A 24,916-nucleotide genomic window follows, 5' to 3' on the forward strand; every position below is an offset into this window, starting at 1 on the left:
GAAACATTTTATTGATCATTTTAGACCGCTATATAATTGTACAAAAAACGTGGGGAAAAAGGGACATAACCCAATAATTGTAATTTGATGAAAACAAGGTTCGGTACTCTCCCTCTTTTTGCTTACTGAGTAGTTGTCACGCGGTGTTTGTGTACAAACAACCAGAACGTAACAACTGGTATGGGGGAGACGATATGGTCGAGTGGTTGGGCACACGATTGCCAACCCACTCGACACGGGTTCAAGGCACGTGTTTTTTACGAGTTGTCTTCGTTTACCCAAAAAAAAAAGTGAATGCGAAAAGATAAAATCGATAGCAAGATTTTAAAGCAAACAAACAGACAAAGACTAAAAAGTAGAAAATAATTATCATTAAAATTTTTAAAAAAACCCACGTTTTCTGATTGAACTAAAAAGTAGAAAATAAATGCTATACATCACAATAATGCAAGCGATCACTCTACTATAAGCGATGAAAAACGTGGGGCGCCTTGATTTTCTTACAGTTTCTAATACTGTTGACTCTCTACAAGCTCCCTAATAAAAGTCAATAGTATTATCTAATCAATAGTAATACAACTTTTACATCTTATATTAACAATGACCGATAAAAAACTTTTACTTCGGCGCCCCACGTTTTTCATCGCTATAGTAGAGTGATCGCTTTCATTATTGTGATGTATAGCATTTATGTTCTACTTTTTAGTTCAATCAGAAAACGTGGGTTTTTAAAAACTTTTTTAATGATAATTATTTTTAAAATTGAATTATATTCAGCAAACATTTGTATTTTGTTTACATTATCTTTCTTGTTCATTTTGACACATAATGCGGACATTTCACACTTGGTTTAGATAAAAAACAACAACTTGTCATTGCATAGTCACCTAGGCAAAATATGCTACTTTTTAAAATTCAGAATATTTCGTACTAAGCCTAAAAAACGACAGGCGTTCTATACAATGCCTAGATTTTTTACTAGTTAAGTAGAATAAGAAACTATGAACATACTTTAAATAAACGATGTTACAGATGAAACTATGTACATACTTTAAATAAACGATGATATTGATGAAACTATGAACATACTTTAAATAAACAATGTTATTGATGAAACTATGAACAAACTTTAAATAAACGATGTTACAGATGAAACAATGAACATATTTTAAATAAACGATGATATTGATGAAACTATGAACATACTTTAAATAAACGATGATATTGATGAAACTATGAACATACTTTAAATAAACAATGTTATTGATGAAACTATGAACATACTTTAAATAAACAATGTTATTGATGAAACTATGAACAAACTTTAAATAAACGATGTTACAGATGAAACAATGAACATATTTTAAATAAACGATGATACTGATGAAACTATGAACATACTTTAAATAAACGATGATATTGATGAAACTATGAACATACTTTAAATAAACGATGATATTGATGAAACTATGAACATACTTTAAATAAACGATGTTATTGATGAAACTATGAACATACTTTAAATAAACGATGTTACAGATGAAAACTTAAAACATGGACCAGGAGATAGAAAGCTCAGGAGAGAATGACCAACTGACCGTCCAGAAGAAGTGGAAAGTTGACAAAGAAATCGCCGATAAATTAAGCCGAGAAAACGAACCTTCTAGGTTAATCCCGCTAGCCAAATGGGTGGTCACCTTGATACTGGGTACGGTCATCACGTGTCTGTTCGTCTCGACTAAGCTCTCCTTCATCGCTCTGTCCAGTCTACTGTCCAGTGCCAAACCAAAGAGTCAAACATTTGACCATGTAGAAGTAAGTTTTACCTTTTTTGGTTATTTAAAATACAAGTGCCAGGGGTCGGCAACCTGCGGCTCGCGAGTCGCATCCGGCTCTTTTGATGTAAAGATGCGGCTCGCCAGTTCCATAATAATTATATTATTTTATTTTCATAACTTATAAAAATATTTTACTTAAAAAAAACCCACAAATTTAAACAAGATAAAAACATTAATAATTGCTGGAGTAGAGTGTATACATACAGCTGACAGCTGCTTGGGTACAAGGCCCAGCTCCACAGCTGTGCTGTGGCCAGCCCCGTGGCAGTAGTTCCATGCTTTCCACTACCGTAGCGCACATTATTTTTCGAATATTTTAAATAGTAATTGTTATTTTATTCAGATGGCATTTTTTAAAAATGTGTTAGCGTGCATTAATCTGACTTGAGAGATATTTTTTTAGTTATTAGCTTCTAAATTGAGTGGGGAAAGTGCTAAAGTTATATAATTTGATTTTATTATCATAGCAGAGCTAGCTAAAATACGTTATTATGTTTCATACTTACACCCATTTATTTTAAATGCATTTGCCTAATCCTACTCAAATACCAAATATTGAAATAAATTGTTAGTGGCTCTTTTATTTCTGGGAGAATTTGGAAATTATAAATTTAGGCTCTTGCCGACCCCTGTGCTAGTGCCAATTTCTGTTATTCAAGTTGGTACCAAAAAGAATTGCTCACGTGATTACACTTCCGAATGATATTTATGCATGTCATGTCTATAAAGAATAACTCGCAATAAGTTATTGTTATATGAAAACATGTTTCCTAAGGTACATTTATACTTACTTGCTGCAAGGTTTTTTTTTTCTAGACATGTATAGCATACATAAATGTCGGGATTTCTTTGGACTAAAATCGGTCAAGATCAAGAGTGGGATCATGTTCCATGGCCAACCCATGTTGTCTTTTCTTATGCCTTGGTTCGCTCCCCTTGAATTCTGCGTGCACCCATTGTTTCCCGTGGGAGAATAGCATCATATGTTATAGTGCCTAGCATCAATATATATTTTAAATACAAACACACACACACACATATATATATATATATATATATATATATATATATATATATATATATATATATATATATATTTAGGTCTATACTTATGTGTGTTTGCGCGTATGAAGGGGCTATTTAATAATGTTTATATATCCGGATATATACATTAAATACAAGTGAAATAGTGTAGAGAATCTGTGATATAGTGGGGTGACGGACAGTGAGAGAATATATTCTATAACATTATATATATATATATATATATATATATATATATATATATATATATATATATATATATATATATATATATATATATATATATATTTGCGTGTGTTTGTGTGTTTCAACTTTGTATAGAAAGGGGCTATTAAATAATGTTTATATGTCCGGATGTATACAATAATTATAAGGGATATAGTGTAGTCAAACTGTATTATAATAGACTGTAATATAGTGGTGTGACAGATGTAAGAGGATATATTGTACAATATACATATACTATATATATATATATATATATATATATATATATATATATATATATAATATATATATATAGTTATATACATATAGTTATATATATATATATATATATATACATAGTTATATATATATATATATAGTTATATATATATAGTTATATATATAAAACTAAAGTGACCATCATGCAACATTCCCTTGCAGTGGACACGCTACAATGGCCAGTTTTTTGTCATCTACCTGGCCATCACTATTCCATACTTTCTGCTCTTTGTTCGGGCCGTGTGGATGGCCATAAAACCCAGCGTCTCCGAATGGCCGAGAAAATGCGTTATCCTATGTGTAAGTATCTGTTTAAAAAAATGGGGTGCAAGTTACATGGTATAATTTATACAATAGAACAAACATTTTGAGACACTGAAGTGCGTAGGTTGGTTTTCCCAGTGATTTTCCTCCGGCGGGGAGGAGGGGGGGGGGCCTTTCAGAGAGAGGCGCACTTGAAATTTCCTTGTTAAAGTATAATAATATTTTTTGTATATTTTTTTTTCTATTTAGTCCTTGGTAGCGAGGTGGGGGAGGGGGGATGGAATAGAGGGAGAGGTGGGGGGGGGGGGGCGGACGAACAGTGGAAGCACTCATGGCGGGGTAAGGGGTTGCCTCCCTGGAGAAATTTGCCTGAAAGTAACTGTTTATCTCTAACCTTTTGCAGCTTAACCAGCTGCTAAGAGCAAAATTAATAAGTCTGTGCAGTAGCGTAGCGAGGGGGGGGGGGGGACATATGTCCCCGGGTGCCGACCTTAGGGGGGGCGCCAAATTGAAAGTTGAGGGGGGGGGTGCAAAAATGAAAAGTTCGAGGGGGGGGGGGGGTGCAAATCGAAAATTTGCTCCCAAGGGGGCGCCAAATTGAAAGTATGTCCCCGGGCGCCGGGAAGGATCGCTACGCCTCTGAGTCTGTGAGACAGTTTAATTTTTTAAGAATGGAAATATTTAATGCAACATAATTTTTTTATTTTTTTAATTTATTTTTTTTTTTTAAGATTTCTGCTATTTTAGAAAACTAAATATAAGATATTTGAAGACAACTTAAAGACAATTATTTTCGCAGTGTGTTGTGGCCGGTACTTTAGAACCACTTGGCATCGTCATCCTTGCTCTCAAAGTACTGCCGGCCTACAGTCCCGTGGTGTCTGCTTGCCTTCTCTGCTGTGTGGTCGTCCCGTCCTTTGTCATAGCGACCGCGGAGTCGTTTCTGGATGGGGATCTTCTAAGGTGGAAGGTTCTCAACGTGTTGGCTACACTGCTCATGCTGAGTGAGTAGAGTCGTGGTACTTAAGTTCTGTGAGCGTGAGCACTTTAATGACGTTGTTTATACTTAGCTGCTGGGGGCAGCTCGTAATCTTGTCAGTTCGACATATAAATTAGAAATCGTTTTTTATTCAACAATTTTCCAATTTTTATTTTTATGAGAAATATGTAATATACACACACACACCAACTGTATAATAAATGTGTTGTGTTTAAAAACTATATATATATATATATATATATATATATATATATATATATATATATATATATATATATATATATATATATATATATATTATATAAGCGTATATATATATACACATACACGTATATATATATATTATATATAGGCGTGATTTATATATATATATATATATATATATATATATATATATATATATATATATATATATATGCACACACACACACATATACATATATATATATATATATATATATATATGTATATATATATATATATATATATATATATATATATATATATATATATATATATATATATATATATATATATATATATATATATATATATATATATATATAAGCGTATTTTTGTGTATTTCAAGCTGGCGTTGCTGGGACTGCATACATGGTTGTCGAGACGAGTCACACTTCGCGGGATATCGTACACGCTGCCGCGGGGGTTGTAACTTTAGGCATCGCATGGTTGCCATGGTTACAGCGGTACATCACGACGCCTCTGGTTGAGGGAATGACTGGTGAAATGCATAGAACAGAGAACGAAGGTTTGGACCTTGTGTTTACAAATTTATATTAACTGTTGATTACAGTGAGTTTCGTGGTACGCGGAGTTTTGATTAGAGGTGTTTTGTTCACTGGAGGTTTTTACAGGCTCAGTGTTTGTTTCAGACTTTTTCTCCGGGGGCGGGGGGGGGGGGGGCACTTAATAATTTCGGACTAAATGTTCTATATAAATTCCATTTCGTTCGGATTGGGGGGGGGGGGGGGGGGGACGGTAGACTTTCTGTACGTATTTTGAAACTATTTTATTTGTTGGTATGAAAGTAAAAGATTCTATGGAGTTGATTATGAAAAAATTTTAATCGAAAAATAATAAATTAATTTTCTCTTTAAATACATTCAATGTAAATATGTGCTTGAATAACATAGCCAGCATTTATATAATTTTTTTTATATTTAAAAAAAATAATTTGGCTTTATGACAGAAACATATTTGATCATTTTAACCTAACAATATTTTATTACATTAAATGAATGTATTTTATTCTGTAACAGAAACCAGGCCCCTCTTACTTCAAGCAAGCTCAACAAATATTTCTATAAACAACTCCGAGAGGAGAAGACATCAAATTTTTTTCCTACAAAACACAGACCAATTAACAACGTGGAAAACTTCCGTGATCCTGTATTTTGTCAAAATTCTGGCCACTTTCGTTTTCTCATTCATATTTTTCTACATCGATTCTGAATTCCCGATAAACTTCAACGAAGAATTGCACTCAGCTTTTTTGGCCGGGTGGGATTTTGATGTCAGCATACAAAACGATCGAACTTGGGTTAACTTTGGTGTGAATTTATTTGGCGGGCTAATATGTTACGTCCTGGTCTTGATCGTCTGCCACACAAACACCCAGAGAGGTTGTCTGGGAGTGCCACACGTGCTGTCCTTGCCCTTAGTTGTCACAATCGTCTGCGTGGACGTGTTCTGTCAAAGTTTCATCGACTTGCAAGATTTCTGCGCAGGCAATGATGAGCGTTTGTACATTGTATTTCCGGTAGCCTTTATTCTAACTCTTGGACAGTCTTTAGGGCTAGGCAGACATGCATTCAGGAGAGAAAAAATTCATCTGCAGAAAGAAAAAGTGGTAAGTTTTTTTTTCTATATCAAAGAGTTAATCATTCATGTTGTATCTTTTTAATCATGGCTTATTTTAGTTTTCAACTTGAAACAGGTTATACGATCAACAAGCCTTAGTTTATTTACAATAATTATATATCGTGAATTATAAAAGTTCTTGAATTGAGACTTAGTATTAGAATAGATATGTAGTCATGCGGTAAGGGGTAGGCTAGGGTTTGGATTAGGACTACAACTTGAGCGTTGTGTTAAGTGCAGATGGATATCTTCTGTTCATATTATATAAAGAGACCAGTTGATCGCCCAGATTAATAAAACAACTAATTAACATTTTACAACAATCGAAACATAAAAACTTAATTCAATTCAATAAAGCTTTTAAAACTAATTTTGAAAAACCACATTAATAGACGAGAAAGGTTTATTTTTAAATTGAACATTACGACAAACCTGAAACTGTTATAACAATGCCTGAGGATTGTGACGACTATGTTTCAGCTTTTCTGGATACCCGGCTACAATGGCGCCATATTGGACTCGTGGCTGCTTCTAGACCGACGTCAGACGATCAGAGCTGGACGGTGGTCAAGACGAGACAAAATCAAACACTTGAAGCCCCGCGTCTACATCTGTACCACCATGTACAGAGAGGTGAGTTACACAATAAATGTGTCATGTATAGGAAGATAGTCCGTGGCAGGTTTTTCTTTCAGACATTTTTCTTCGGGGTTGTACCTAAAACTTCCTAGTTTAAATTAATATTTACTATAGAAATATTTTTTTGGTCAGGGTGTTGAAAGGGGGGGGGGGGGGGGGGGGGGGGCGGGGGGAGAAAGTGGGCTTAGAGGTGAACTTGTAAATGCTTTTATTTTTAACATGTTTATTTTCACTTCTTATTCATGAAATTCCACTGTACAGCTAAAATATTTAATCTTAAATGAGGAAACGACTGAAGTAATAGCCTGTTATTTGAAGTAATAGTCTGTTATTGATGCATTGCTAGGATGAAAGTGAAATGAAACAGCTACTGGAATCTCTAGCAAAAGTGAACCTCGCCCAGCAGGATGGTGAGACTTTGTTCGAGTCTCACATTGTGTTTGACGGTGGGGTCACCAACGGAAAGTTCTCGGAGTTTTCACTGATTCTCATCTCGTTGTTGGAGGGGACGTTGAGTAAGTTTAGAGTTAACAGTGATTCTAATATTATTGTTTGAGGAGTGGGGGTAGAGTAAGTTTACATTTTTTTTAGTGATTCTCATATTATTTCTAGATATTTAAGCAAGTTAAGATTTCTCATCGATTCTGATATCATTGCTGGAGAGGACGATGAGTAAGTTTAGAACCAACAGTGATTCTCATTCCGTTTTTTTTAAGGGAACGTTGAATAAATTTCGATTTCTGAGTGAATCTTATATCATTGCTGGAGGCGACATTGATTTCTCTCCTAATTTTATCTCGTTATGGGATGAATATTTAATACATCTTAATAAAGTAAACCCAAAAGCACCGCATGCTGCTAATATCTTTTTGTACTTTCGTCTACTCAGATCTAATGGGATTGCAAATTCGATGCTATTGAACATCATTTTCTTAGTTGATTTTTATTTCTCGTTGGTCTTATCTAATCGTTTCCTCCTCTTTACAGTAGCTACAAAATGTTCTTAGATATTCCCTGTCAGTCTGGTGCTCGCCGAGTTCTAAATAAAGTATACGTGTTATAATTTTTTATTTCGTCAAATCACACAACCAGACCCAAGTCAAATGACTTGATTTTTCCCTTCGTTTATTCGATTTATTTACACCTACTTCATTTCCGTGAGGACAATATTTTTCTATTTCAACTTCATGTAATAAAAAATCATAGCTCCGAATTTCCAACGTGTACTCATTAACCTCAGACATCCAGCCCTCAACATGTACGAAGACTGAGACGCCATACGGTGTGAAGTTAAGTTGGCAGCTGGTCAACCCCAGGAATAAACAGATGCTGTTTAACATCCACCTCAAGGACAACACCTTGGTAAGTTTTTAACACCCAGTCCACAGGTAACACTTTGGTAAGTTTTTAACATCCAGTCCAAAGGTAACACTTTGGTAAGTTTTTTAACACCCAGTCCAAAGGTAACACTTTGGTAAGTTTTAACATCCACCTCAAGGACAACACCTTGGTAAGTTTTTAACATCCACCTTTAGGATAACACCTTGGTAAGTTTTTAACATCCAGTCCAAAGGTAACACTTTGGTAAGTTTTTAACATCCAGTCCAAAGGTAACACCTTGGTAAGTTTTAACATCCAGTCCTAAGGTAAAACTTTGGTAAGTTTTTAAAATCCAGTCCAAAGGTAACACTTTGGTAAGTTTTTAAAATCCACCTCAAAGACAACACTTGTTAAATTTTTAACATCCTCATCAAATACAATATAATTGAACTTTAAACTGTGTCAGTTGTTTTTAAACTGAAGAAATACAGGAACCACAGAAGAAAGTCGATACCAAGACACATAAAAATAGATATGTACATAAAAATACTCGCACAACAGACAAAATTTTGATAAGTTAAGTTTTTCAAACATATATATATATATATATATATATATATATATATATATATATATATATATATATATATATATATATATATATATATATATATATATATATATATATATAAACACTTCTAATTAATATCTAGTTTATGTAACCATAATCCTGTAGTTTTGTAAGGAGGAGGTGTGTGTGTTTGAGGGTGGGGGGGGGGACGTAGCTGGTAAATGACCGTACATAGTTTTCATCATCTCTGTCGGTCGCTATAGACGTCTGCTACTCCTTGTTTAACGACCTCTTAATGTCGCCTGTACTCTCGTCACTAATGTACCAGGTCAAGAACAAGAAAAGGTGGAGCCAAATTATGTACATGTCCTATGTGCTGGACTTTCTGTCGAAACAAGGTGGGTTTGACACATATAGGCAGACAGACAAACACACAGACACACACAGACAACAGACACACATATAGACAAACACAGACACACAGGGAGACACACAGACAAAAGAAACACACAGAAACACACACACACAGATACACGCAAACACACACTCATATATATATATATATATATATATATATATATATATATATATATATATATATATATATATATATATATATAGACATAATTTATTTAAATACATTTCTAAAAATTCATCTACATATTTTGTATATCATTTATTATTTTTGTGTGTGTCAATGTTAGTGTTTTCTATTCGCGAACTGTTGTCGGTTCTGAGAAACAAAGCCTGGAATATTGTTTGTATCTGTAACCCTGCATCATACTCCAAGAAAGTTTTAGAAAAATCAAAACAAAATATCCTGGAGAAAAATATTGAAACAACAAAGTTGCCTGACTTTCGTTTGTACATTACCTCCAACATTATTAATAAATTTAAAGGGAGGCAACTTTAAATAGATGTTAAGAACCATTTATTATACTACAATAAGAAACTTGTTTAAAGTCGAACAATAACTTTTGTCATAATAAATATTTTAAAAATAAAGTTGTATAAGAAATGATAATTTAAATTTAAATATGTTGAAAAATTTAATATGTTTAATATAATTATTTTAAAACTCATCAGACTACATTAGTAATATTATTTTTTAGATAATTAAAATCGCGCCAATGTATAATCTGCTCCCATGTTGGTTACTTTGCTGGTTAAAGCAATTATTTTCTACCAACTTTTACTCAACCTGTTTCCTAAGACGCCTCTGTCACAGGGGTCGGCAACCTGCGGCTCGCGAGCCGCATGCGGCTCTTTTGATATCAAGATGCGGCTCTCCAGCTCCTTGAACAAATACTAATAATCTTAATAAAAAAATAAAATATATGACATAAAAAAATGTTAGTGGCTCTTTAAAGCCAGGAAAATTTTGAAAATTGTAGTTTTTGGCTCTTCCGCTTCAAAAGGTTGCCGACCCCTGCTCTGTCATTCTGTTGTCATGGATCGAAACGGGCGAGCGAAATTTCGAACATTTAAACTGACCGACTCGCTTTAAACTTGGCAAATGGGTCAAGACCCGTAAACAATGCAATCTGACATATTGGATGACCAATTAACTTTTTATGAACTGATTAATATATTTTTTTTTAAATTAGTAGGCTGCACGAATACTATTGTGCACTATTATACGAACATTATCATGCTCATTTAGTGTGCAATAATTTTTATTTACCCAACTCTGTTTTTCTGGTCAAATATCAACCAATCAATTAGCCCTTAACCCTTAATGGGGGTTGTTGTGGCACCACAGTTGATTTTCTCAAAATTTCCGCTGTCTCGGTCCTCTGCTGCGCTGTGTAGTTCTTCAACAGGCAGCCCAGTCTAATCCAGAGGCGTAGCGACCCTTCCCGGCGACCGGGGACAAACTTTCAATCTGACGCCCCCCTCGGGGGCAAATTTTCAATTTGCACCCCATCTCAAAATTTCGATTTGCACCCCCCCCCAACTATTTATAATGCAAAAATGCAGCTAAAATGACATTTTAATTTGTTTTTCCAACCCATTTTGGCGCCCTCTAAGGTCAGCGCCCGGGGACATGTGTACCCCCTGCCCCCCTCCTCGCTACGCCTCTGGTCTAATCTTTGATATCCTCCATTCAGTGACGTCTTTGCCTTCCGCAGTGCCTTGCAATATTGTTTTGGATAAGCAGTGGCTTGTGTGACATGCACAAAGCAAATTATCTTGTCTCGACAATGTTCAGCTGACTCTCAAAGAGACCTACCGCTTTAGTGATCCTTCACGGAGATATAGATATTCATTAAATTGTTATCTGAACTGGTCATGCATCGAATGTAGAATCCGTGGTATTTATTTCTCTATAGTATAACGGGTGACGTGACCGTGTGGTCGGGAGGTAGAGCGTACAACAGCTAACCAATAAAGCAGAGGCGTAGCGAGGGGGAGGGCGGGGGGGGCATATGTTCCCGTGCGCCGACCTTAGAGGGGGGCGAAAAATTGAAAGTTTGAGGGGGGGGGGGTGCAAATTGAAAGTTTGAGGGCGGGTGCAAATGAAAAGTTCGAGGGGGGGGGGGTGCAAATCGAAAGTTTGTCCCCGGGCGCCGGGAAGGGTCGCTACGCCTCTGCAATAAAGCCTCGACGTGATCTGAACCCAACCCAACTCGTGTTAGAGGAATTCAATTCAGCTACGTGTACTGCTGACCGTACTGTCTTTTTATATGTCGAGGTCATAGAAACAGATGTACTCTACTTCATTTGCCCCAAGAACCGCGAAGTTCGAAGAGTAACTACTTTTTTATTTACAATATATATTGCAGAAAGTATCTACAGAAATTAGGTCTTTGATCTGTCAAATTTTAAATGAAGTGAAACATATTTTTAATTACAGAGAACTAGTCTTCTCATCAGCTAGCAACAATGGATTGATAATACATACATTATAATTTTATAAATTTTTGTCAATTTGTAGGACAGAAATTTTCTTTATCTAAGTGTCCAAGGATTTCACTATATTCAAATCCGAAAAAAAAATCCTTCTGATTTTCCCCACACAATCTTGTGATTTCCTCCTGAAGATAATTAAATCTGTTGTTATATAACAAATGTATAAAACCGCTATGTAAAGCTGTGTAGTGATCTGATTAAAAAAAACTTAACCTCTGTGTAAATGAGTATTTTAGCTGAGCTTTTTAAATATTTTTTTCTCTACCAACCAGCCGTAACCATTTAAAAAAAATTGTAAGCCAAAGTTCATTAAAATGTATCGCACTGTTTGTTTAATTAAAAAAAATGACTGTATCAGATGAACTGAACGAACAGACGTACATCCTGACGACAGATGCTGACGTCATGTTCACACCACAGTCTGTTGAGGCTCTGCTGGACCTCATGTCACGAGACAAATCTATAGGTCAGTGGTGAACTTTAGGTCAGTGGTGAACTTTAGGTCAGTGGTGAACTTTAGGTCAGTGGTGAACATTAGGTCAGTGGTGAACATTAGGTCAGTGGTGAACTTTAGGTCAGTGGTAAACATTAGGTCAGTGGTGAAGATTGTGTCAGTGGGTGAACATTGTGTCAGTGGTGAACATTGTGTCAGTGGTGAACATTAAGTCAGTGGTGAACATTAGGTCAGTGGTAACAACATTAGGTCAGTGGTAAACATTAGGTCAGTGGTAAACATTAGGTCAGTGGTAACAACATTAGGTCAGTTGTGAACATTAGGTCAGTGGTGAGCATTAGGTAACAACATTTGGTCAGTGGTGAACATTAGGTCAGTAGTAACAACATTAGGTCAGTGGTAAACATTAGGTCAATGGTATAAACATTCAGTGCTGAATATTAGGTCAGTGGTGAACATTAGGTCAGTGGTGAACATTAGTTTAATACACAAAAGGTCAAATGGTTAGCTCTGTAATTCTAAATCATAGATCAGCATCTGTCAACTAGGAGAGGTCAGACAAAATAGTACTTTATGAACAACTGGCTTTCATCCTACGTCCTTGCTACGTTGCGTAGTAACGATAAACAAAAAAAAATCATTAAATAATAACAATATCGAGTATTTTTATAATGAATGTTGTCGCAAGACTTAGAAGGCGAAGGCAGTGCTAATCAAAGAAATAAAATACTGGCTATTAAAAAATCATATTTTTTTCATGATAAATTCATTTATGGATGGTGTTTTATACTTTATATGTTTCCCATAAACACCTGTGACCAATCCACTTCCTGTTGGCTGTTACTTATCCATTACTTATCCACAGGGGCTGTTTGTGCACGGACACACCCCATGGGGTCAGGACCCATTGTCTGGTACCAAATTTTTGAGTACGCCGTTGGGCATTGGTTCCAGAAGGTTTGATACGTTTATATCTACTTGACATCTAGAGCAGGGAGACTTGACATCTAGAGCAGGGAGACTTGACATCTAGAGCAGGGAGACTTGACATCTAGAGCAGGGAGACTTGACATCTAGAGCAGGGAGACTTGACATCTAGAGCAGGGAGACTTGACATTTTAAAGTTTTTAGACTTGACATCTAGAGCAGGGAGACTTGACATCTAGAGTAGAGAGACTTGACATCTAGAGTAGGGAGATTTGACATCTAGAGCTGGGAGACTTGACATCTAGAGTAAAGAGACTTGACATCTAGAGCTGGGAGACTTGACATCTAGAGCAGGGAGACTTGACATCTAGAGCTAGGAGACTTGACATCTAGAGCAGGGAGGCTTGATTTCTAGAGCAGGGAGACTTGACATCTAGAGCAGGGAGACTTGACATCTAGAGCAGGGAGACTTGACATTTTAAAGTTTTTAGACTTGACATCTAGAGCTGGGAGACTTGACATCTAGAGCAGGGAGACTTGACATCTAGAGCAGGGAGACTTGACATCTAGAGCAGGGAGACTTGACATTTTAAAGTTTTTAGACTTGACATCTAGAGCAGGGAGACATGACATCTAGAGTAGAGAGACTTGACATCTAGAGTAGGGAGATTTGACATCTAGAGCTGGGAGACTTGACATCTAGAGTAAAGAGACTTGACATCTAGAGCTGGGAGACTTGACATCTAGAGCAGGGAGACTTGACATCTAGAGCTAGGAGACTTGACATCTAGAGCAGGGAGGCTTGATTTCTAGAGCAGGGAGACTTGACATCTAGAGCAGGGAGACTTGACATCTAGAGCAGGGAGACTTGACATTTTAAAGTTTTTAGACTTGACATCTAGAGCAGGGAGACTTGACATCTAGAGCAGGGAGACTTGACATCTAGAGCAGGGAGACTTGACACATCTAGAGCAGGGAGACTTGACATTTTAAAGTTTTTAGACTTGACATCTAGAGCAGGGAGACTTGACGTCTAGAGCAGGGAGACTTGACATCTAGAGCAGGGAGACTTGACATTTTAAAGTTTTTAGACTTGACATCTAGAGTAGGGAGACTTGACATCTAGAGTAGAGAGACTTGACATCTAGAGCTGGGAGACTTGACATTTTAAAGTTTTTAGACTTGACATCTAGAGTAGGGAGACTTGACATCTAGAGTAGAGAGACTTGACATCTAGAGCTGGGAGACTTGACATCTAGAGCTGGGAGACTTGACATCTAGAGCAGGGAGACTTGACATCTAGAGTAGAGAGACTTGACTTCTAGAACTTGGACCATGCCATTTTTGATTTAAGATTTGACATTTTTAGACTGAAGACTTGAAATTTATAGATGTAAGACTTAATATCTTGATCTTTACGACTGAACTGCATTTAACAATTTGGTCACAGATCGTCCTTAATGTCTGACTAGCATTGTTGCTTGTCTAGAGATCTGTAATACAAATGACAGTCGAAAGACACTAGTTAAAAAAATGTCTGTCTCAATCAAAACAAAATTCTCTTCCAGGCAGCCGAGCACGTCCTGGGCTCTGTCCTGTGCGCCCCTGGCTGCTTCAGCGTGTACCGGTGCCGCGCCCTACGGGACACCCTGCCGAAATACTGCAAGAAGGTCGAGTCGGCCTTTGATTTCCTCACTAAAGACATGGGCGAGGACCGGTGGCTGTGTACGCTAATGGTGAGTACAAACATTTCAGTTCATTAACTAGCGTTGATTAAGTAGATTATATACAGTACAAACATTTCAATAGATTATATGTAAATTTGTAGTGAAAAGTAAAATCTCTCACAAATAAATAATCCGTTTACCACAAAGCAATTTATTACACGGAATGGTTAGGGCACAGCAATGATTCGACAAGAAGAAGTTGCATAGTACAATCCAAACCAAAATTTGTAATCGAAGAAAAAAAAGGCAAACATGCAAATACACTTAATACACACACACACACACACACACACACACACACACACACACACACACACACACACACACACACACACACACACACACACACACACACACACACACACACACACACACACACACACACACACACACACACACACACACACACACACACACACACACACACACACACACACACACACACACACACACACACACACACACACACACACACACACACACACACACACACACACACACACACACACACACACACACACACACACACACACACACACACACACACACACACACACACACACACACACACACACACACACACACACACACACACACACACACACACACACACACACACACACACACACACACACACATATATATTTATATATATATACACATTTCGTAAAGGTACAAAGTGGTTGGAGGATCGAATACTGCGCCGCCTCAGAAAACAGCACCAACTGCCCAGATAACTACGAGGAGTTCTTCAAACAGAGAAGACGCTGGATCGCATCCACCCTGGCTAACCTCATGCTCATGATCAAAGTTGGTGGTCCATTTTTAAACATTTTTAATTTCTCTAATGTGACGTATCGAGGAAATATTGCAATTATGCATACAAATCTTGACCATTTACACCTCAAAGAGTCGGAAAAACCTAGTTTATGCAATTTTGTCCATATGTCGGTGTGTCTGTTTGTGAACACGATAACATTAATACCGTTTTGTGAGTTTTTAAATATAAGTATTACATTTTTAGTTCTGTGTCAATGTTTAAACAATATCCGATTACTCGAAGTGGGACTTACACTACTTCCGGTTTCTCAATAGCCAAAAACTTGACTACCGTTTAAGTTAATAGGACGAAATTTCACACATGATTATTACATTAAATAAGGAAGTTTATTTCAATCTTTGAACGATTTCCGGTAAACGGAAGTGGTACTTTACTGTATTTTCGTACGAACATTTTACTTCAGTATTGTTTCGGTCAGGTTAACGAAATTTCATATATAAGTATAAGATCTTATAATTAAATTACTTTGAATTTTTGAGTATCGGTTTAGTTAGGCAGTCAAAATGTAAACACAAGTAGAATATCTTAGTCTCTTGACTTTGTCAAATTGTGAGTGATTTTCGGTGAACGAAAGTATTATTTTACGCTTTTCCGATTTTTGAAAGATTACTTATACTGGACAGATTTCTTCAATATTTTTATGTAGGTCTAGACTCGACTACATTGCATTGCGACATACAATTAGACTAAATTAGAATCGATGTTTAATTAAATTAAAAAAAAACTTAAAGGGCTAATTTTATACTCTATTATACATACATTGTTTACATACATTTGATGAGCAATTTTTTTCTCTACGCGAATGTATTCTATTTTAAAAAAATGTAATTTACGAGCTGAATTAAGATGTACGAGCCGACCCGCTGCGTATCATACGCCGCTATTTAGTTGTTTTTTTTCTACTTTTCAGTAATTTATAATTTGTGAATTCGACAGTACCAATGCTGCCATTGAAAATATTTGCTTAAAAACACTAACCCCCCCCCCCCCCCCCACGTGAAAGCAGGCTCCTCTCAGTTACCTCCTCTAAGTTTAAGATCGTTTCAAACTAAATTATCTGCCCCTAATAGCCGTCACCAAACCCGTCTCTATGATTGTAAAATGTAAACAGAGTGAACACCGCTCACCAGATCATGTGGGGGTGGGGTGGGGGTGGTAGTGATAGTGATAGAGAGGAAGAGAGGGGACTGCAAAAGGCGCACTACCCCCCCCCCCCCCCCCCCCTTTCCCCAAACCCCGACCCTACACCCCCCCCCCCCCCTCCCAGCCTCCTCTTAGTTATTTCTTAGTTACCTCCTGTAAGTTTGAAATCGAACTAAATTATCTGCCCCTAATATAAACCCCGCTCTACGGCTCTACGATTTGTAAACATTTAGCTTTGTAAACATTTAGCGTGACCACAGCTCATCAGACAATGTGGGGGTGGGGTGGGGGTGGTAGTGATAATGATAGAGAGAAAGAGAGGGGACTGCAAGGAGGCGCTTGCAGCTTGTTTTCTAACGGCTCCCAGAAGAGAATTATATATATAGATATATAGATGTGTTGTTTGCCGTGCAGGAGTGGAAGTATGTGGCCCTGTTCAACCCGAAAGTTTCAGCCGTGTTCCTGCTCTACCAAGGGCTGCTACTCTTCTCAACGATGATCGCCCCTAGCATGGTCATACTAGTTGTCGCAGGTTGGTAACACCTTTACACAATACACCCATGCCCAAGCTAGAATGCTGTTGAATGATGATTTGCTAGAGTTTTTTCGAGTCCCACTACCTGTTTGTTTGTAAAAAGAAAGTAAAGTTCTCTTTTCAAACCTGACGGTCTATAGGGCAAGTGAAGTATAGTTCACTTGTTTCTGTGACCTCGGCATATGAAGAGATAGTGTGGTCAGCATTATGCATAGCCGCCTTTACTTTCCCTAACGTGAGTTATGTATCCATCAGAGTTGGGTGAACTCAGGGACGGTCTACTGACTTGAATCCGGATTCGAACTCGAAACTTACGGGTTAGCAGTCCAGCTCTTTACGGCAAGACCATTCCGTCCCATTTGACTGTTTGTGTGGCTAAAAATTTGAAACTCATTTTGGCTCATTTTTAAATGAAGCGGTTTTATTTAAGCTTCGCAGAAAAGTGCAATCAGATGACACCGTAAGAATATCTAATTTTCAACTTAATTCGATACTTCAAATTTGCAACCCTAATATACGTTTTTATATCAGGAGATGGTACACATAATACCTAGTTACCGCACTAAGAAATGAGTTGTTTAACAAACGGTAAATGTTCACGTAATTTTTGTGTTCCCAGGTGGGCTGGCTTTTGCCTGGGACATGAACGTCATCACCAGTATAGTTCTACAGCTGTGTCTAAGTCTCGTGTTTGTGGCTGTCTGTATATTCACAACACAGAAGACACAAATGCTGGTGATATTTTTTGTTTTACTCTAACTAGTTTAAGATGGATTAGGATTTTATACTCTGACAGACTGACTTACACACATGTAGGGTTGCAGGGGTGGGGGTATTCGGGTGGGATGAAGTGCTTTAGAAGAATATATATATATATATATATATATATATATATATATATATATATATATATATATATATATATATATATATATATATATATATATATACATACATTATCATTGTTATTGCAGTCTACAACACGCTTTTTTAAAAGAAATTACATACATTCACACAAAAAAAAACAAAAAAAAAAGAACAGCAACAATAGACAAAAAAAAACACCTCCCCGTTCACGAGTTAGACACAAAGTATAACATTTGTTGTCTTCCTAATATGTATAAATATATCTAAACTATGACAAAGAGTAATCTAGCCAAAATGTAATAAAAATCTACTTCTTACCCCATATCTCGATTTAAATTGAGATTTAAATTTTTAGAGTTTAAAACTACAGACTATAAAAAAAAACTCCGATAACTTTCCACTTTTCCATTGGTGTTTTGGAAGGTTGCTAAGGGATTCACGTTTGTCTAAAGGTTGCTAAGGGATTCACGTTTGTCTAAAGGTTGCTAAGTGATTCACGTATGTCTAAAGGTTGCTAAGGGATTCACGTTTGTCTAAAGGTTGCTAAGGGATTCACGTTTGTCTGAAGGTTGCTAAGGGATTCACGTTTGTCTAAAGGTTGCTAAGGGATTCACGTTTGTCTAAAGGTTGCTAAGGGATTCACGTTTGTCTAAAGGTTGCTAAGGGATTCACGTTTGTCTAAAGGTTGCTAAGGGATTCACGTTTGTCTAAAGGTTGCTAAGGGATTCACGTTTGTCTAAAGGTTGCTAAGGGATTCACGTTTGTCTAAAGGTTGCTAAGGGATTCACGTTTGTCTACGCGATCATCATGTGCGCAGTGACGGTCGGCGCAGCTGAACACATCGTCCTTGACCTGTTTGAGAACCCGGTTATGAAAAACGTTGTACCACATAATGTAACGCTAACAGAATTCGCCACGACCAAACGACCCAACCAGCGTGAGTACTTCTTCTAGACGGACGAGAATTGTTTAGAACAATGGTGCCATGAGCATAAAATACTGTTTTAAAGCTAATTTTAAAATTACCTCTTGAAACAATGCACCGAGGTAGGGGGAGGGAATGAGTGGGAGGAGAGGCGTAGCGACCCCTCCCGGCGCCCGGGGACAAACTTTCAATGTGGCGCCCCCCCCACCTATATATTTATTTTTATAATTCAAAATAGCAGCTATAATGAGCTTATTTTGGCGCCCCTAGGTTCAGCGCCCGGGGACTTATGTACCCCCCCCCCCGTCGCTATGCCTATGAGTGGGAGGAATCAATTTATTTTTAAAAATGTATTGGAACCTGCAGGTGTGGAATAACCCTATAGGTCCGGGAAATTTTAACAGTGGCCCCTAACCCCAGATTGAATCTTTCATAGTGCGTTTTTTTCTCCATCAAAGCCTGAATTCTACCCCTTGGTATGAAGTATTTGTAAAATGTCAGCAATCTAAAAAATAATCAAATCTCTATTAGAATTATTTCAGCACCGTTCCATGAGCTTACCAAGATATTTTCCAGAGAGCCCACCGGAAATTTTTCCCGGTAGACCGGCGGGCAAGTCCACCCCTTGAAACCGGTGATCAAATTGGCAACAACAAACGCTAGTTCGCATGCTTTGCGATCAGGGGTCTCCAAACTTTTCAGCCCGAGGGCCGCATTGACTATCAAAGTTCAGTTCGGGGGCCAGTTTCTTCCAGTCATGTCTTTGATTTTTCTGGGCAAAGTTCCTCAGCTATCACACACAAACGTTTTTTCCGTAGACAAAAAGATCTCCGCGGGCCGGATGAGAGGACCTCGCGGGCCGCATCCGGCCCGCGAGCCGTAGTTTGAAGACCCCTGGACTAGATTAATAAAACTAAAACTAAAATGAACTTAACATTGGTGTATCTTTGACCTCCTGTATTTCCCACCAGACATCAGCGACAACGTGGAAGTGTCAGTGACCACGGCCTACCTGCTGTTCCTGATTGGCATATTTCTCCTGGGCGGTCTGCTCCACCCCCGGGAGGTCTACTGTCTGCTACATGGGGTCTGGTACCTGCTGTGTCTGCCGTCGGCCTACCTCATCCTCATCATCTACAGCGTGTGTAACCTGACGGATTCCAGCTGGGGTATGGCGGGGCTGGGGGGGGGGGGGGGAGATGGTGGGGCTGAGGGGGTTGAGATGGTTGGGCTGAGGGTGGTGAGATCGTGAGAGTGGGGGTGAAATGGTGGGGCTGGGGGGGGGGGGGGGGGTTGAGATGGTTGGGCTGAGGGTGGGGGGTGAGATCGTGAGAGTGGGGGTAAAATGGTGGGGCTGGGGGGGGGGGGGTGAGATGGTGGGGCTGAGGGGGTTGAGATGGTTGGGCTGAGGGTGGTGAGATCGTGAGAGTGGGGGTGAAATGGTGGGGCTGGGGGGGGGGGGGGGGTTGAGATGGTTGGGCTGAGGGTGGGGGGTGAGATCGTGAGAGTGGGGGTAAAATGGTGGGGCTGGGGGGGGGGGGTGAGATGGTGGGGCTGAGGGGGTTGAGATGGTTGGGCTGAGTGTGGGGGTGAGATCGTGAGAGTGGGGGTGAAATGGTGGGGCTGGGGGGGGTGAGATGGTGGGGCTGAGGGCGGGGAGTGAGATGGTGGGGCTGGGGGGAGGGGTGGGGGTGGGGGGGGTTGAGATGGTTGGGCTGAGGGTGGGGGGTGAGATCGTGAGAGTGGGGGTAAAATGGTGGGGCTGGGGGGGGGGGGGTGAGATGGTGGGGCTGAGGGGGTTGAGATGGTTGGGCTGAGTGTGGGGGTGAGATCGTGAGAGTGGGGGTGAAATGGTGGGGCTGGGGGGGGGGGGGTGAGATGGTGGGGCTGAGGGCGGGGAGTGAGATGGTGGGGCTGGGGGGAGGGGTGGGGGTGGGGGGTTTGAGATGGTGGGGCTGGGTGGGGGTGAGATGGTGGGGCTGGGTGGGGGTGAGATGAAGGGGCTGAGGGGCGGGTGAGATGGCGGGGATGGGTGGTGAGATGGTTGGGCTGAGTGTGGGGGTGAGATGGGCTGAGGGGGGAGAGGTGAGATGGGCTGAGGGGGGAGGGGTGAGATGGGCTGAGGGGGGAGGGGTGAGATGGGCTGAGGGGGGAGGGGTGAGATGGTGGGGCTGGGGGGTGAGATGGTGGGGCTGGGGGGTGAGATGGTGGGGCTGGGTGGGGGTGAGATGGGCTGAGGGGGGAGGGGTGAGATGGGGTGAGGGGGGAGGGGTGAGATGGTGGGGCTGGGGGGTGAGATGGTGGGGCTGGGGGGTGAGATGGTGGGGCTGGGGGGTGAGATGGTGGGGCTGGGGGGTGAGATGGTGGGGCTGGGTGGGGGTGAGATGGGCTGAGGGGGGAGGGGTGAGATGGTGGGGCTGGGGGGGTGAGATGGTGGGGCTGGGGGGTGGTGGTGAGATGGAGCCTCAGTGGGGTATGGCTTGGGTGGGTTTGTGTTGGGCTGGGGAGGGGGATAGGTTCGACGGTAGTGGGCTGGGTTGGAGCTTGGGTGGGGCTTGGTTAAGATGGCTGGTGATAGGTTAGAGTTTTGGTGATGTTTGTGCTAGTGGGGCAGGGGTTTATGAGACACGATCTCAAATACTGTTCATACCAATCACTCCCACGCATTGTCACATAAAAAATTATTCTCTAACACGTGAACTTGCATAGACTCACACAAGTTGTCAACAATTGATTCTTATACACAATCTGACACGTTCTCATCAACTCACCCTCTCCACCATACACGAGCTTACACTTTCACATGTTTTCACATACTTGCATATTTACTCGTGACTGTAACATTGTCTCTTTCTTTCTTTAGACTCACTCTCCTATTGTGTCATTACATACTGTTACATTATACCACACACACAACCCCACATAGAACCACACACACACAACAATTTCATCAACGTTTCTGGCGCTCATATAAAAACGTGGATCTCTACAGGTACACGTGAAGATAAATCAGCCACTGGCGATGTTTCGAAGTTCGAACTCAAAAACTTCATCATCCGAACTTTTTACTCCATTTTCTTGTAAGCTAAAGTTATTTTTGTGTAAAATTTAAACCTAAACGTGATTCAAAAACGTTTACAATGTAATTTATTATGAAAACTGATCTGATAAACGTGAGCTTAAAAAACAACACCAAATAATTAAATGAAATCTGAAATAGTCTGCAAAAGACTAAAAAAAAAGTTTCATGTTGGTGTAACTTTAGCTGTATCTATATTTAGTCTAATATTGAAGTTGTTCCGTGAAGTCCTTTCCGTCGTTATGTGATTATGATTTTACCATTCCGTGTGTGTATTTGTTAAAGTTTGTTATGTGATTATGATTTTATCATTCCGTGTGTGTATTTGTTAAAGTTTGTTTATTTCTGTAATTTTTATCAATATTTAATCACTGAGTGTGTGTTTTTTGTGTTAATTTGTATATATATATATATATATATATATATATATATATATATATATATATATATATATATATATATGTGCGTGTGTGTGTGTGTGTGTGTGTGTTGGTAATTTAGCGTATTTTTATTGTCACAAAAGTTGTCTGCCAAGAAAAGACAAGCAAGGGGTGGATGTCGAGGTGCAGACGACTTGTTCAAGTCTGCGACAGGTATCTGTGATGGATGACGTCGATGGGAACGATACAGGTAAACAAACGAAACAGTTACAGGTAAACAATTTTATTTTGTAACTTACTAAAGGTTGTATTTTACGGATGACATTGATGGGAACGATATAGGTAAACAAACGAAAAAGTTACAGGTAAACGGTTTTATTTTGTAACTAGCTACAGGTTATTTTTTTTTAAATTCACTATAGGTAAATGGTCCTATTTTATAATTTTACTACACGTAAAGTGGACTTATTTTATAGCTTTACCGCAGGTAAATGGTCATATTTTACAACTTTACCAAGGTAAATGGTCGTATTTTATAACTTTATCACAGGTAAATGGTCCTATTTTACAACTTTACCAAAGGTAAATGGTCCTATTTTATAGTCCCCACAGTTAAATGGTCGAATAGTATAACTTGACTACTGGTACTAGTTTTTATTTTGATGTAGCTAAGCTATTGACACCTAGAGTCACACCATTATACCAACACTAACTGGTCACATTGATTTCAGGATTTGATGGCGTCAAAGACGTGTTCGGTCCTGGAGAGTTCATCCCAGTTGACCAGTGGCTGCCGGCTGAATTTTCTGTAGGTTGCGCGGATAAGTATTTATTCTTAGAATAACTTTGCGTAAAATTTCTGTCGAGTAGAGGGCGGGTGATTATGAATGAATGTTAAAAAATATATATTAAAATTGTATGGCATAGCTTTTTTTCGTCAATGCATGCACGATACATGAAAATATTGCTGAAGTTTATTATTTTTTCCCGAATGATAATTTGAACGTAAAGCACGTTTTTTACAAAACAATCAAACAATAAGTCAGTGATGTATGTTGCGGATGTTAAAACACAACTACCTATGACAAAATGCTGACTACGTCACTGCAATATAAGCATACATTTGGTGCCACCTTTAACTTTATTCAGTGCACGTGTACTACGTTTATGTTTCTCCTTCCCCTCTCTCCCCACCACCCCCCCCCCCCCCCACTCTAGGAGAAGTACTCCACCATGTTTATAGAGCGAGGTTACGACAACACCCTGTTTATAAAAGGTCTAACTGAGAAGGATCTCAGAAAAATGGGGCTGCAAAACCGTGGTCACATTCAGTATCTGATGTCCCAGATTTCTGCGATACCAGCTTTTGAGATCGAGTACAAAGTTCCGGTAAGCGAAAATGTTTGTCGATAGAGATAAGTTTTGTAAATATAATCTTCGTTTTTAACACTCTTTTTGTCAGCTGCTAGAGCCTTGGTTTTCTACAAGGCTTTTGCTTCCTCTCACGATCTAACAGAGTTCCTTCCCCGAACGAAATGGAATCATGGAATCTATATAGAAAATATATACTTTCAACAGTGACCCCCCTCCCCCTTTCCGGAAATCCGGAAATTTTAGTCCGCCCTACCCCCCCTCCCCCCGAAAATTTCAAGTGCCCCACGAAAAAAAGGTTGGAAGATTCACAACATTCGAGTAAGAGGGGCTGTTTGATAGAGGAACGACATGGGTTTTGAACCGGTGACTTTTGGGTTAACAAGAGTAGACTGGTTTTCTTTCATATATTTTCCTCCAGGAGGGGAGGGGGGGTGTGATCACTTGAAACTTTCATGGGGGGGGGGGGGTTAGACACCAGTAAATTTTTTAATATATTACATAGTTTATTTCGCTGGGTGTTTTGTGATTGGGGGATGGTGGCAGTGCCCAACCGAAGAAATGCCTGAAAGAAACTTGTGCTAGACCAAACAATCGTTTAGGATATATGCCCGGGTACTGAAATATTAACATTCCGTTTAACAAGAACGTGTTCTATCTCCAGACCACGCCGTTTGCTAAACACAATTCTATTAAACTATCTGGCCAAGA

At 39.1% G+C, this 24,916-nt stretch overlaps 1 protein-coding gene across 1 annotated transcript in view; it reads left to right on the plus strand.

Moving 5' to 3' along the window:
• The window catches only part of LOC131940217 (uncharacterized), a 32,218-nt gene that overhangs the window by 2,174 nt on the left and 5,128 nt on the right, over positions 1-24,916 (plus strand). Inside the window, exons 2-21 of the mRNA XM_059298844.1 lie at positions 1,540-1,815; positions 3,531-3,668; positions 4,432-4,636; positions 5,913-6,502; positions 6,994-7,146; positions 7,499-7,667; positions 8,393-8,514; positions 9,372-9,441; positions 12,315-12,422; positions 13,276-13,367; positions 14,906-15,073; positions 15,737-15,874; positions 17,463-17,580; positions 18,203-18,318; positions 19,222-19,387; positions 20,347-20,544; positions 22,368-22,455; positions 22,978-23,084; positions 23,545-23,642; positions 24,053-24,223. Of these exons, the coding sequence (XP_059154827.1) occupies positions 1,555-1,815; positions 3,531-3,668; positions 4,432-4,636; positions 5,913-6,502; positions 6,994-7,146; positions 7,499-7,667; positions 8,393-8,514; positions 9,372-9,441; positions 12,315-12,422; positions 13,276-13,367; positions 14,906-15,073; positions 15,737-15,874; positions 17,463-17,580; positions 18,203-18,318; positions 19,222-19,387; positions 20,347-20,544; positions 22,368-22,455; positions 22,978-23,084; positions 23,545-23,642; positions 24,053-24,223 (3,276 nt within the window). The 5' untranslated portion in view covers positions 1,540-1,554. The remainder of the gene's footprint in view (positions 1-1,539; positions 1,816-3,530; positions 3,669-4,431; positions 4,637-5,912; positions 6,503-6,993; positions 7,147-7,498; positions 7,668-8,392; positions 8,515-9,371; positions 9,442-12,314; positions 12,423-13,275; positions 13,368-14,905; positions 15,074-15,736; positions 15,875-17,462; positions 17,581-18,202; positions 18,319-19,221; positions 19,388-20,346; positions 20,545-22,367; positions 22,456-22,977; positions 23,085-23,544; positions 23,643-24,052; positions 24,224-24,916) is intronic.

Source organism: Physella acuta, unplaced genomic scaffold (assembly GCF_028476545.2).
Source record: "Physella acuta isolate Inbredline_101_S28 unplaced genomic scaffold, ASM2847654v3 ptg000312l, whole genome shotgun sequence".
NCBI classification, from domain to species: Eukaryota; Metazoa; Mollusca; class Gastropoda; family Physidae; genus Physella; species Physella acuta.